General features: G+C 39.2%; 2 protein-coding genes across 2 annotated transcripts in view; one reads left to right on the forward strand and one right to left on the reverse strand.

The window, feature by feature from the left end:
- wdpcp (WD repeat containing planar cell polarity effector) overlaps window positions 1–8,895 on the reverse strand; it is a 48,344-nt gene extending 39,449 nt beyond the window's left edge. The window contains exon 1 of the mRNA XM_033979539.2: window positions 8,688–8,895. Within this exon, the coding sequence (XP_033835430.1) occupies window positions 8,688–8,883 (196 nt within the window). The 5' untranslated portion in view covers window positions 8,884–8,895. The remainder of the gene's footprint in view (window positions 1–8,687) is intronic.
- A 2,010-nt stretch (window positions 8,896–10,905) lies between these two features.
- mdh1ab (malate dehydrogenase 1Ab, NAD (soluble)) lies at window positions 10,906–14,597 on the forward strand. Its single transcript, XM_033979540.2, has 9 exons — window positions 10,906–10,996; window positions 11,417–11,509; window positions 11,753–11,849; window positions 12,336–12,511; window positions 12,630–12,752; window positions 13,515–13,691; window positions 13,801–13,914; window positions 14,006–14,095; window positions 14,199–14,597. The coding sequence occupies exons 1-9, from the start codon at window positions 10,994–10,996 to the stop codon at window positions 14,319–14,321; spliced, it is 996 nt and encodes a 331-aa protein (XP_033835431.1). The 5' UTR covers window positions 10,906–10,993; the 3' UTR covers window positions 14,322–14,597.
- The last annotated feature ends 527 nt before the right edge of the window (window positions 14,598–15,124 follow it).

The raw sequence follows: 15,124 nt of genomic DNA on the forward strand, positions 1-15,124 counted from the left end.
GAAGGTGTTACCTAACAAAAAGAGAAGGAAAAAGTTAAAACTTTGACTCTGAGTCACAGTACATGCATCTCGTGAAAATGCCAAATAGAAAACCAGTTATTTACAAAGCAGCTTTACTTTAGTCCTTTAGTGTTTCTGTTTTAAAACCTGTTTTCCCACTGGGATCTGGAATCTTATTTAAAGACTAGTTGTCTCCATAAACCAATTCATCCCAAACTTGAACTAACATGCCCAGCTATATTTTGGCCTAAATTCAAAAGAATAACAGAATACAAAACAAAATATTAAATGACGATTAGCTGTTAATGATGTTGTTGCTCAACAACCGTGTTAAAATAAACAAATAACGAGGCGGTTTACAGCAGTAAACCACTCCACTCTGGGTCGCACCGAAACCGGATCCTCCTCCCAAGCTTTTGTTTGACGTCTTAAGAATTCTCGTTTTATTCCAGGTATGTGTCGTTTTCAGCCATCTTCCTTTCTCTGGTCCTGTCTCTCCCACACAAACGCTGCCAGAGGCGCTGCTGTCAGCTGGAGCAGTGGTCCCATCACAGCAAGAGGAGTGATGTGATAAATTACAGGGTTAAAGAGCTGCCAAAGGGTGACTGACACAAGGCCATTTCTGCCCTCCTCCTCCCGATACACTCGCACCAACTTTCACACACACATCAAGCGTCAGTCTGTTCTGCCATTTTTCATTTATTTCACATCGTCCACTTTTTGTCATGACTGGCTGCAAAATTAACCTGGCAAACAAACAATAAGCAAGTTATTGCTCATCTCAAGCAGAGTTATCACTGCTAACAACAACATAGCCCCGTATGGGAGCATATTTGGATGTTTTTTTCCAATATTGTCATTTCCACTTTCCACTGCTGCCAAGCCTCAATCAAAGCTGCGTGAACAGGCAGATTCATGTATTCAGTAAACATATTCAGGCACTCAGTCCGACGTTGTGCACATACCAATCACAAACTGCTGATATGTCCTCCCACAGCACCCTTACACCATCCTGTGCTTGGAAAAGTCATACAGTTTGCACACTATCTGTTAACCTTGCGATACCTGGGGAAATGTACACATCTGCATTTACATACATATGAAACGCTACATGTTCACACTTCCAGCATCTTATCTGTGCCCTTGAGGGAATCATCCTTGGTGCAACAGTGTCCTGGGGAAGAAAATTAGACGACAAAAGATGAAATTAAAAATGCCCCAGAACAAAGAATCAGAAATCAGGGAAATCCATCCAGGTTGAACAACAGCAAAGAGCAAAGTGATGTTAATCTAGGACTAAAAAATGATCATGGGAACAAGCTGCTGAGCCGGCAGATAAGGCATCAGGAGAGTGAGGGAAACCAGTACAACCAAGTACACACTCTACACGCAAGCATTTAGTTAAGCAGACATTTTGTATGCAACTACCTTAGTCTATGCTGTTTTGAGAGGAAAAAAGCTCAGTGTCTCACAACCCTAGTGTAAGGTAACAGGCTTTAAGAGTACGTAAAATCACAATTGTTTTTTGGGAGAGTGGAAAATTCAATAAGATGTTTGAGTTTATGGCTGTAAAAATCCTTGTGACAGAGCCAATGACAAATACAGGGTCTGGAGAGTAGAAAATTCAATATGGCCAATAAAAAAAACAAGTTTATAGGCAGTTATGCTATGCAGCCGACAATTAGGCCTGTGACAATAACACATTTTGAAGCACAACATACTGGTACAGAGAAATGTGATATTGTGATAAACGATAATATTGTAACTACTTTATGCCACTGACACAAAGTAGAAAAAGTGTAAAATCCTGTTAATGTCACAGGTTTAGCCTCTAAGCATTGTTAATGAGCACTTCAACACTAATGCGCTTGTCTCTGTAAACTTATAGAGACTTCTTTCCCCAGCTTAATGTCAGTTTATCTGTAAGTCCCCCACCTTTTTGTGTAGGACTGCAGGCACTATAAACTTGACCTGAAGAGTGGAAGTAGAGGAAGAGAGCCCGGAGCGCACACAAATGCAGTAACAGACAGGTACTGTATATATATGTGTATGTCTTTTCACCTGCCCCATTACCAGACAAGAGGGTTTGGTGGAGGGTGGGCAAAGTGGCGCCAGGTGGCATGCGGAAACCTTTTCATTCATGTTCTCAAACACAGTCACCCAGGGAGCCATTCTCATGTCGGGGGAGGAAGAATAGGAATGACGGACAGGCAGAACAAAATAAGGTTAAGGTAATACGACTGACTGAGGTGACAGCTCCAGCCTGTGCATGTGCATGTGTGTGTGTATCTGTGTGTGCGTGTGTGTGGAGAGGCGGGGCGGGCGTTTTACAGGCATGTCAATCAGTAGTAAAATGAAGCTTGGGTGACATGGCTGCTGGGCAAGTCTCATTGAGGAGTGATGCGAGTATGCGTGTCAGAGTATATGTATTTGTGCTCAGCGGTGTGCACTGATGCGTGTGTGTGTGAGTTTAAGAAACAGGGAGATCACTTAAAGTACTATTCAAACACCAAAGGGCATGCAGAGGTGAGGAGTTGAAAAGTTTAGGTGTCCAGAGAAGACTAGTCAAAAATGAAAACATACAAAGAATGCATACAAAATCAATACAAGTGGTGAAACCTAAGATATACTGAGAGGTAGAAATCTTTTTCGTCTGACTCAAAGTTTGGTCTGACTCAAAGTCATCTTCAGGTCAGGCCCACAATGTGTAATAACGCCCTATTGGCTTTACATGACTGACATCTACTCAAAATTGTTACATGTTTCCAAAAGTGTGGATCTTCCCAAAATTTTTTATTTTTTTTTTAAATGGGGATCAAGAGGTTTCACTATTCATAACATTGTACTTTGTCAAAAATATCTGAAAGGTAAATTTGCAAAAGTTAAACCTGATAATTTCTATTACCCACTAGACCCAGGAAATTTTTTTTTTTTAAACAACATTAATTTTAGTTGTCCCCATCTGTACTAAACACTGTTGGCCTATAGAATGTTGCAATATCTTCTGAAACCAAGCAATACTTGAAGCACTAATTGCACAGACTGCGCATTCACTCTAATGATCCACTGTTCACATGTCAGAGAGTAAATGCTTGGTTTATGCAAAATTCCATTAAAATACTTAAAATTCAAAAAGGCAATTATCTGGCATTGCTCAATCTACAGCATTCTTCCCATGTCTGGGTGAGTTTCAACTGGGTTCAACCCAAAACATGCACCAAAGGTAAAATCCTCCAGCTAAGGTAAAATCCTCCAGCTAAGGTAGTCCAAGCCTAGTTTAAGCTATGGATATGGGTACGGCATAGCTCACTGATCCTGACAGGCAGCACTATAAATAAAGTATACCTTAACCTTATAACCTTATATTGAACTATTTAACAAACCGCCTACTGAGCATCAGGGCAAATTGTTCATTTTTTAAAATTATATTTATTTTAATAAAAGACCTGGCATCTACCTGGTGCCTTTTAAAATGAGGTGAAGATATTTTTTCTGTGCCAAAAAAATACCGAACCAAAGCCTCAAATTTTGAACTGCGATATATCAATTCTGAAAATATCACTATAAACAATAATATTGAAATGAATTTATATCACTTTCACAATAATTTTAAAACAGGGTAATCACAGTAATCCCTTTAAGTGAATCATAACAAATAAAGTGACAGCAACATATCAACAGACACAATGAACTATAGTAGTTAGTTTTAGTATCTACGTGTCATGTAAGTAAATTATTGGACCATCGACAACTCAAATGTCATTATGAAGGCCTAGTACAACATAAAATGTCCCCACTAGTGCGAAGAAAAAGGTACACGCGTTAAATATACAGCTGAAAAAATATTGTTCATCTTACATATACTGAACGATAAGTTGATATAGTAGTTATGGTGACAGGCCCACTCCAAGAAGCTAAACTTAACCGAACTGTGATTTGATCCCTATTGGATGGTGTTTCATTATATCTTTCACTTTAACAGATCTATTTGAATATTTTGTGCTGGATTGTGGAATATCTTGTGGCATTCTTCTACTGCGGTTGTTCTTGTATTTTTGATGTTGAAACACTGCAATTTCCATTTTTGAAATAAGAATATGTACATTAATCATTTTATTCAAATTTGGCATTTTATATTATATTTTATATTATATCTAAACATGATTCTTGTCTTTAAAAAGGGACAGATTACATTAGATTTATTCTTTGTTTTGTTCTTTTTTGTTAATTTCCAAATGTACGTATAATATAATGTATTATAAAAATGAATGATGAAATGAACATGGTGGTTAAATAAATAAATAAATCTGTATTTACAATTGTTGATTCATTTATCTTAAACTACAACTTAAAATGTACTATTTTTTATTTTATAAAAAATGGGCTATAAAAATGTGTATTCTTCTCCTGTGGTAGTGTAAGAGTATAGACGGACAGAGTGACAGACAGATGAGCAGAGCTCTCCTAAGCACATGTGTAAACGTCATTAGAGGAGGTAATGGAGGAAAGAAGAGGGAAGAGGGGGAAACCTGCTGCTGCTGCTGCAAAGGTATTTGCCCAGCGCCTGGAGCAGAAACACAAACAGCACCATAATGACTGCGACTGAAGGGACACTTGAGAGGTTTGGACGATTATGCTCATCAGGTCTTAATCAGCCAGAAAACAGCTTTACACAGGCCAAACTGTGCCCACTAAATGTTACAGCAATCCATCAGTGAGACTCTAAGCAATCCCCCCCTAACAGAGAGCTAAAGCCACCTCTGCTGTGCTGTATTCCTGTTCAGCTAATAGGTCTAATCCTTGACAATGTTTTACCAAAAGCAAAGTGCATCTGCCCTGCAGCTATGCCCAAGGGCAGGAAAGGAAATACTCCCAAACTAGCAGCACAATTGCTGGCAGACTTCAAAGCGGTTCATGGGGACTGTGGGCCTCTCCGGTGTCTGTCCTCTGTGACATGTGTCAAACCCACTGCGGCTTTGTTTGTGTTTTCACAGTTTTGTCTCTTAAGCGTTTCATGTTGAACGCCCCTCACCTTGTGACCAGCAAATACACATGACCAGCACAACGCATAGACGTCCAACATCACAACCAACAACCTCACACCGCTGTAGATCATGGAATTAAAAGTGTAAATAATAATAGTAACAATAATAATATGTCATATTGCCTCTCGATTATAATACTAACTTTGATTAAGTTGTGCTAACTTTACACACTAGCACACACACTCTGTCAAAAGGAGGTTGTGGTGAAGTTGTTGTCAGAAGCACAGAGCGAGATGGAGCTGGCAGAGCAGAGGTCAGATGTGCGTCCCCTCATCTCCTCAGTGGTCTTCTGTGGCTGTCACACACGCACACACGCGCTGTCCGTTACCTCTGGGCTCAGGCCGTGACACCCGTGACACGTCTCGGCGGGCCACTCTCTGACAGTTTGACATGGCACACAGCCACTGGACGTCTGTGCCACTCGGACCAAGGGGATTGTAATCTGGAGTCTGACCTCGGTGGTGTCATATCTCACAGGCGCTCCTGCTGCAGTCGTCTCCTCTCCAGAGGAAGAAAGGAGAATCCTTCCTATCATGTCCCCTCAGCTCTTGTTCCCTGCCTGGCACATGTCTATCACAGTTCATCACCAGGGTCAAAGGCTCTTCATGGTCAACTCAAGCTGCTGTGCTTCCACACTTTCAAACTAACTTTTGTTGCTGAAACAAACAGGGGAAGGTGATAAGACTTTTGTATTTGTGTTATTCATGCACATACTACAAATACTTTTGTGAATTTGTGAATTTTATAAAGCCATTTGGACACAGGAACTGCTGAATTTTTCTGATAATTGGATAATGTCTCCAATTATTCTGTCTGTGAAAGTGCAGGTTTAAGAACACATCCTGCATGTTACGACAACCCCTGCACCGTGAACTAGGACTCACTCACAATGACACACTGCTTATGCCTCTGTTGCGCATGGGTTTTGCCCTCAAGAAGTTTCCTTTTCCACTTACCCTGAATGACACATCTTGGGCAAGGCAAAAAGACCAGCTCAACTACACCCAGAGACAACAGAGACCTTCTACAGCCGTTACAACAGGAGAGCGCAGGGTCATGTCTTGTCTGGCCCTGGTTCCTCTGCTCATAGTGTGACAGTCCTGCCCTGCATTGGCCCTCATGTTAAATACATTCAGCCTGCAGTCACACCTGTCTGATTGAGACACTCAGCTTATGCATCGAACACACACAAAACCTCATGACTTTATACAAAGTCAGCACAGTTAATATTCACTCATCTGTCTTTTCCCAGTGCAGTCATCATCATCAAGCAATAGTGAAGAATAAAGCATAACTTCAAAACAAGAAAGTAAAGTTCAGGACCAATTAAGAAAAAAAAACCTGTAACACTAGAATAACAGTCTACATTGTGTCAATATTGTGTTTCAAATGCAACATGTCATGTTGTTTTTTAGATTGCACCACACCATTAGGTCTGAACTGACCACATCCCAGCAGTCTAAAGGGGCAATAGGCATGGCTCTTACAGGTTTGTGTTTGCAGATGTTATGACTGTCTCCTGAGACAATCAGTTCGACCACTGTGCCAAATTTCCCACCACTTTTCTCTTTAATGTGTTTCGGACCCTCATAACCCTTTCAAATACCCTTCTATACATGTACACAAGCTTAACGTCGTCTGGGCAGGCCAATCCCGTAGGCTCACCGTCGGCACGGCAACAAGCACTATCCTGGCTAACATCTGCTGCACGACCCGGGGCCACTCAAAATGGGTCTTAATCCCCACACAGCCGTGTTGTGGGGGAAAACATTCTTTCCTTTTAGTGAGAGCGGACAAACAGGGACAAGCAGCGTGGCTGGTAACCTGCAGGCAACCGGCCTCTTGGAAGGACCAGGAATGCTGACGGTGACGTGGCCCCATTTGAGCTGCGGCCCATTATGGCTGTGCAGAGGGCTGTGACCGCCAGCATCCACAGCAAGGTAGCACTAGTGGTCCAGTTGGAGGGATTTGGGTTTTCAGGTTGATGAAAAGGTGGTGGAAACAGGTTGGGTGCAGTGGGACAGGGAGGGACTGTTTAAAAGACCAAAAATACAAAAAAACAAAAGCCAGAATGATAGAAACATGTGGTCCCTCACTGTCAGCCTCTGTGAGAGTTTTGGAAACAGAAAGTAAGTGTTGAATCAATTTTGGCGATTGTGCACAGAGAACACAGAACAAGCTTCAAAGTAGCTCACATGTGGTATTTTGGTGCCACCTCGAGACTAACGTGGACAATATCAAATAAAAATTGTCTAGATTAGAACACTCCCCCATTTCCGAAACAAGTCATGACTTCTCATATTAGTGATTGAGCTGAAGATCTTGCTGAGAGATGACGTGTGGAGGAAACAGAGACACACTTCCATCAATCACCCCAACAAACTCTTAAACAAGTTATGTCTTAATATGAAGTCTGATCCATCAACTCCTGTTCACAGATCATTTCCTTATATAAACACACAGGGAGGAGAGGTATAGAATAGACCGAGATGTGAGATTTAAGAGTTGGTTGCCAAATTCTAACCATCATGACTAAAAATCACATAATGTACGTACTATTAGGAGACCCAAAGTATATGGTGAAAAAATCAAAACATATTTATGTACAGGATTGTGATCAGTGATCGAGTCCACCTATATTGCTGGTGTTTGCCAGTCAACAGCATGTTATATTTGGTGTTTAAGTTTGACAACTAAGTTTGACAACTCTGTTTAGCATATTTCAAGCATCTTTAACATTCTGAATAAAAGTGTAAATTTTTTAATCATTAAGCTAAATATTCAATTAATGAAATTCCTGTCAATACCAGTGGGTCTAGTTTATGGCACTGAAAGTCTTATACTGACACCTAGTGGATGGCTTTGTTATTACGACAAAAGCAAACTAATAAAAAAATAAAACAGTAGATTAAAAAGGGACATGTGGCTCTAGGGCTGTGCAATTAATACAAATGTAATAGAGATAGAGATTCAGTCATTTTTAATCGTCAATGATAGGCTTAGGTTATTTTTAATCCAATGATCTGTCAATAATATCACTGGGTTTGGAGCAGAGTTCAGACTTTCATATAATATTTTTTTGTATTATTTATATTCAGAAAATTAATATTGGTACTGAAAGCCATTTGTATTTCCTTTAAAAAAACAACAACAACTAGATAATCATCATCTTATCCTTCAATATATGAAATCTGGAACAATATATTTTGGGCCTCAATATTTATTGAGTGCATTTTGTCTTTGCAAAAGTGGAGACATTTTGGGTATTTTTATTGTAATATCATAAAATTTGAGCTATGGAGGGGTGATTTAGTCCCCTTCATAGCTAATTATTGGTGCATTCTGCTTTTTTATTTATTTGTTGCAGCTCATGTCTTTTAATGAAACAGTCTATATAAAAAGTGTTTACTGGGATTATCTTGCATTATTTAAATCTTAATTAGTAGCATAAAGTAGTTTCAATATCATCATTAATCACAATACTTCTCTGTAGCAATATACCGTGCTTCCAAATTTGTTATTGTGACAGGTCTGGCCCTATTTGGGTCCTATTATTTGCCATGTCATGAAGCATTGCATTTGTGTGCATGTGCATCTAGGTATAGGCATGTATAGGTCTGTAGCTCTGGGCTAAAATCTTACCTGGTAGTGGACTGCAAGCACTATTTGGTCCAGCGGCAGAGATAAGATGGAGATACTGGTAGCTGCGTGGTGCTATCTCTCCTGCTGTTGTCCATGTAACAGGGTCACTCAGGTGCAGTCTGCAGGGACAAGTGGAGAAGAAGACCAGGAAAAAGAGAAAGAGGGAGGAGGAGAGGAGGTGACAGAATGAAAGCATGAAATGGAAGAGGTCAAGTGGACAAAGGACAAGAGACAGGTCAGTGGCACAATCATAAAACTGGACTTATCAACACCTGCCTCTCAGACTGCACAACTCAAACATCACCAAACTTGAATTAGGAGGGGGTGACACACTGGCCAACACATAAAATTATTAACTATATTCAACATTCACAGCTTTATCACTAATTGGATATGTTGCCCAGCACCAGTAACACAAGTCTTCCTCAGAGAGCACAATGTTTGAAAATATATTACTTACAGATACAACAAAAAAAAAGTATTGTAGAAATATTGTACAGTATTAAGAAATATTATCCATCCATAATGTTAAAAGAACATGTGTGTGTTTATTGGCCACACTGGCCCTGAGTCAGTTGAACTGTGGGTGGATAGGGTCACAGAGTGATCTGTTTTTACAGCACACATAGAATAGCTCCAGCCACCATGGCACAGGGGCTCCAGATATTATCAAGTACTGGTGCTGTTTTTTTTTTGTTTTCAAAAGGATTTACTTTTAACAACAACTAACTATAGCTAATCCCCACATATCAACAGGGATGGAGACAGACAAAAAATGTCAAGGTCATTTTATTATACTACTGAATGAAATAAAATAGACTAAAAGAGCAAGGGTGTATCGTTACTGTTAAAAAGAGGATGCCATTGCTCTCTTCTACCACTAATGTTATTATTTGAAAGGCTGTAATACATTCATTAACATGTAACTTTGGAGGTGGCACCACTTCACTTGCAAGATTTCACAAAAAAAGAATGTTAAAACCATACTTCAGAACTTTCTCCATAGAGATTGAGAAGTTTGATGCCATACTGTGGAGGATTAAATTACACACTGTGTCTCCAAGTGTCCGGTGGATCAAAGGTGGTAAATGTGATGCATTGTGATTGTACAGTCATATACTATCTATGCTAAAGATAAAATACAGGGAGGAATCTCTGCCCTTTATTGACACTCTGATGCCATACTGGAAAAAATGTAATTGGAGAAGATCAGGGACACAGCACCAGGAGCACCCACGCACACCACCACAGTTGGGTTGTCTGCGTCATAAACAGGCAGCACAAAACACCAAAGAAACAAATTAGAGTCGAATGAAGTTAATGAAAATATAAACGAAATGTGCTTGTTACATCGTTTAATCGATTTATAAAGCCCAAAGTACTATCTTAAGTTATTAACTTCTTTAGAATTTTAAGATAACTTTCTGAATATTAAGATCTTTTTACGATTTTTTATGATTATGTCAATTTGTAACTCTATTCTCAGTGCACTGGTCCGATCCATGTAATGAGGCTGTAATGAGGTAATTTATCATGCATGACTATTCTCACTTTACATCAAGCTCAGGCCACTAACATACAGTTATAATCTCTAACAAAAAGTGAAGTTTGCGTAATAAGTCCAACCTAAAAGGAGTAACAGATATTTGCCAACAGTGATTAGAGTTGTCAGTGTCGGGTGTGCACCTGTCAAGTTACAGGAGTCAAACGGCTTACCTTCATTTTTTTTCTAGCATGGCAGACATCTTTCGGAGTTTACACTGAAATCACTTCTGCAACATAAATGGATAACGTGGAGAAAAAAGATTACCAAAAAATAACAGCTTAAATGCTTACTGAAAAATACGCTAGCAATGCCATCGCATTTGAACAAACGTTTGAAACACTAATGAAACTTAACATGTCCACACTGGCAACCGACAGTTCCCAAGGAATTAGCGTTAGCTGGTTTTGCTGGTTGTCGCCTAGCAACTAATGCTACAAAGCTAATGGCTAACAGCATTTGTCCTGACATCGTGCGCTCGTAAAGCGCATAGAAATCTATAAGTAAACCACTTGTAAACACGCGCCTTTTAGATTTACGCCATGTGGTGCCCGTAGTACAAACAAGTAACACGTTTAACATTTACAATTGTTTTATGAAAAAGTATAGGAACTACAATTACCCAAACCAACCACCTGCCGTAAACAGAGAAGTGTCGTAAAACAGTAACTCCAGCAGCGCGAGTTCAACGCAAATCTGCACTTCTGTTTGAACACTCCGACTGGCAGAAGGACAGAAAGGCTGAGACTGGGACACATTGAACATGGCAAGTAAAACTATAAATGAAGTAGTGTTGCATGGTGTTACAAACTGCTTTGTTAGTTAGAGTAGCTAATGCATAGTTATATATCAGTACATTAGTAATACGTGATGACCACCTGTTACACGAGCTAAATATGTTTACACAAAACGGTTAATACCAGAAACTGTTCAGTCAATTGAAATGTACAAAACTTTCTCACTTTTCACTAACCCTTTATTTGGTTTTATAGTTTAAGTTAAAGTATGGCTCCTGTCATGACTTAAGTTGTCTTATGTAATCCAAGGTCGCTACTCACGGGCGTGGGGTCTATTTTTATTCTGCCTCCTGTGCAGCACACCCTGTTGACTAGAATAGACACGTTTAAAGGGCAACCACAGTTGTCGTTTTTTCTTTATGTATTTATTTTAACTCTGTGTGTTTCAGGCCCTTAGAGTCTTGGTAACTGGTGCTGCAGGCCAGATTGCATATTCCCTGTTGTACAGCATTGCCAAGGGAGATGTGTTTGGCAAAGATCAGGTAAAATAATGACTAATGTCTTACGCAACGCATATGTATTGCGTGTTTGCATTTAGATTAATTAAATCAAGTCTTACAATGTGTGTCCTTGACATCAGTGGCAGGTAGTGAACTGTGCCAAGGTTAAAATTACTTGATCTTCTTGGCACTCAAATTAATTGGCAGTTTACTAAGATTTCATTTTTCAATTAGTAAACTGCTGGTCTTTGTTCATTTATGATTTATTTCTACTACATTTTACAGCCAATTGCTTTACTCCTTCTGGACATAACACCCATGATGCCAGTTCTTGAAGGAGTTGTCATGGAGATGCAGGACTGTGCTCTTCCTCTTCTGAAAGGTAATGGTTAATCTCAATTGAAAATAATCCACTCAGTGGTAAAACTAAACCATTATCCTTCTCCTTTGTGACCTGGAATGTTTTCTTTATGTTGAGGTTGTCCTTTGCTTTGTTTAAACCGGCTAGTGGGAGGCCCCAGTATTAACTCGTTGTTCTGTAAAAAAAAAACAAAAACAAAAATCTATTGAATTCAGTTTTATTTATATGACACATTTAAAATACAATCTAGGCTGCCCAAAGTGCTTTACGCAAAAGTAACAAAACAGATATACAGAAAATATGACACATAGGCAAAGAACAATAAAACACCAAGATATCCTGTCTAGCTCCAATTAAATTCCAGGGAGAAGAGGTGGGTTTTTTGTATAGTGTTAAACAGAAAGAAAGTTAAAAAAAAAAACCAACTGCTCTGTAGTGGCATGGTTACCTGCTTTTCCATATTTACATAACGTAAAAGTTTTTTTATTTTTATTTTTTTCCTGAAAGAAATCACTGCGACTGACAAGGAAGAGGTGGCCTTCAAGGACTTGGATGTAGCCATCTTGGTTGGCTCCATGCCTAGAAGAGATGGCATGGAAAGGAAAGACTTGCTCAAGGCTAATGTGGCAATTTTCAAGAGCCAAGGAGCTGCACTGGACAAGTATGCCAAGAAGACAGTAAAGGTGAAAAATAATAGTACCGGTAATTCATTTCAGAATAGTTTAACAAAACAAGCTGCAGCCAATACATGTTCTGTGTTTTTAAATATATATAATGTATATATTGGATCTCGTTTGTTAGGTGCTGGTTGTGGGAAATCCTGCCAACACAAACTGTCTCATTGCAGCCAAGTCTGCACCCTCAATCCCTAAACAGAACTTCTCCTGTCTCACCCGTTTGGACCACAACAGGGCTCGCTCTCAGGTATGTATGCATTTAATTACCCGTTTCTTTTAAATACTACTATTTTCATTTAAAATGCTATGATGACATCTTCCTCAATTAATTGTTTCCAACAGAGAATTGTGGCACTGCAAATCTTAATTTATAACTAAAATACAATATATTTGCTGTATCAGAGCTGCAAAGCCCTAGATTTATGGAGCATGGGATTATGCCCTATGACCCGGACAACCTTCACATATTGCAACGTCTTGTTGGTGTTTAAGGCCATTGACAGGAGTGGGAAAATAAACCAAACCAAGATAGTTTATTAAAGCTCCACCATGCAGCATTTCAACTGGCTTTCCTCTCCACAGAACTGGCATTAACTTGGCCAGGATGTAGATATACATCCATATTTAAGAATATTCTCCACAGAGGTTGACAAGTTTTATGCCATATCCAGCTAATGCAATAGCATCTACATAGAGACAATCAGGTGGTGTGCCCTATCTCCAGGTTTAATTATGAGACTGGTCTAATTTTGTTGCTGAAATGTTATGCAGTAGGGCTTTAAATTGTGCTTTATCATTTGGGCCTTGCCAACTGGACATATTTGCTTCCATTCAGTTTGAACTGGTTTTACATTAGATAATGGCATTCTGATGATCATATGAAATGTTATAAAGTCATGCATGTAAAGCATGCTAATGTCATGGTTGGGGTATCATACAAATGCTGGTATACTGTGTAAAACAAGAATTTTGCTATGATCAGTTTTTCAAGATATCTACATGTACGTAGGTGGCAATGAAATGTGGTGTTCCAGCCACTCAGGTGAAGAATGTGATTATCTGGGGAAATCATTCTTCTACCCAATACCCTGATGTGCACCACTGTGTTGTCAACATGTCTGGGAGTGAGGTGCCATGTTTTGATGCAGTTAAGGATGATGCTTGGCTCAAAGGAGATTTTATTACTGTAAGTTAATTCAACCAATAGTCAGAATTTGAGATTTTACAGAAAAATACATTCTTAAATACATAATGCATGCATATTTACAATAGAATTTTGTCACACCATATTGCAGACTGTGCAGCAGAGAGGTGCCGCTGTCATCAAGGCCAGGAAGCTGTCCAGTGCCATGTCTGCAGCGAAGGCCATCTGTGACCACATGAGGGAGCTGTGGTCAGGGACTCCTCAGGTCACTCTTTTAACTGTTTCAGTGTGCATGCGACAGAATATTGTAGAATATTGTTTTAGTTCAAGAAATAAACATCACTTTCTTATTTCAGGGTGAGTTTACATCAGTGGGTATTTACTCCACTGGAAATTCTTATGGCGTTCCAGACGATCTTGTCTATTCATTCCCTGTCCATATTAAGGTAAGATTAAATATTAAGATTTAACTTTTAATACATTTAGGTTTACTATTTCCAAGATAATGCTATATTTAAATAACTAACTAACATATTGTTCCAAAAATAGGACAAGACTTGGAATATTGTTGATGGCCTGGCTATCAATGATTTTTCTCGGGCAAAGATGGAGGCAACGGCAAAAGAACTGATGGAAGAAAGAGATACCGCTGTGGAGTTTCTGGGTGTATGACTACAATCTGCAAGTCCACCTGAAAAGTACTTAAACAGTAAAGCACCAGATGCACGACTGTGATGTACACTCCAATACCTGCGTAACTTTTTATGTGTTCACCACTGTGGGCATTATAGGTGGTAATGTGTTTCAGGATTAATCTGGATACACATTACATTTCAGATTTGATTTTATCCTAAACGTTAAATTAGTATTTTCTGTTGTTACCATTGTAAAAGCACCTTTCCAAACACTGTTACAAGTTGAATAAAAAAACTCAAGTTGAGACAAGACAAGTATATTTTTGCACTGTTGTACATTACAATGAAATTTCATCAGCAAGCTTTAGTCTGGTAAACTAACTGAATCTCCATGTATTCAAAAAGAAAAATGAGAAGGTAAACTTGGCAGGCCAGAACAAAAATGCACACGCTTTCTTTCGGACAATTCTAACTTCGACCACTACATGGCGGTAATAGCTCACTGACTGCACTATATGAAAAGCTCTTCCGCACTTGTAGCTTGTAGCTGATAATTACCATGATATTTAGGCACATACATGTGTAGGAACGATGGGAATAACTTCAACAATACATCGATCAATGGATGAATTTGTGCTACACGTTTGGTAATTTGGGAACTGACAAACCAGGAAGTGTCAAACGTCCAATCGAACGTAGTCAAATCCTATTGGTCGGTTAGAGTTGCGTCACGCACATCTCTTCGGTGATTGGTTGCTAACGTCCGAGCAGTCCTGGCTTCAACTGTTACTGTAGTTTATTTCAGAAAAAGAACACAATTCATTCAATTTTATTACTATC

This window comes from Periophthalmus magnuspinnatus, chromosome 15 (genome assembly GCF_009829125.3).
Source record: "Periophthalmus magnuspinnatus isolate fPerMag1 chromosome 15, fPerMag1.2.pri, whole genome shotgun sequence".
In the NCBI taxonomy this organism is placed as follows: Eukaryota; Metazoa; Chordata; class Actinopteri; order Gobiiformes; family Gobiidae; genus Periophthalmus; species Periophthalmus magnuspinnatus.

Excerpts from the sequence above, each read along its gene's own strand:
- mdh1ab (XM_033979540.2), top strand. Across the intron at positions 13,692-13,800 it reads TCAAAGGAGATTTTATTACT|ACTGTGCAGCAGAGAGGTGC; the intron begins GTAAGTTAATTC and ends ACCATATTGCAG. Across the intron at positions 13,915-14,005 it reads TGTGGTCAGGGACTCCTCAG|GGTGAGTTTACATCAGTGGG; the intron begins GTCACTCTTTTA and ends TTCTTATTTCAG.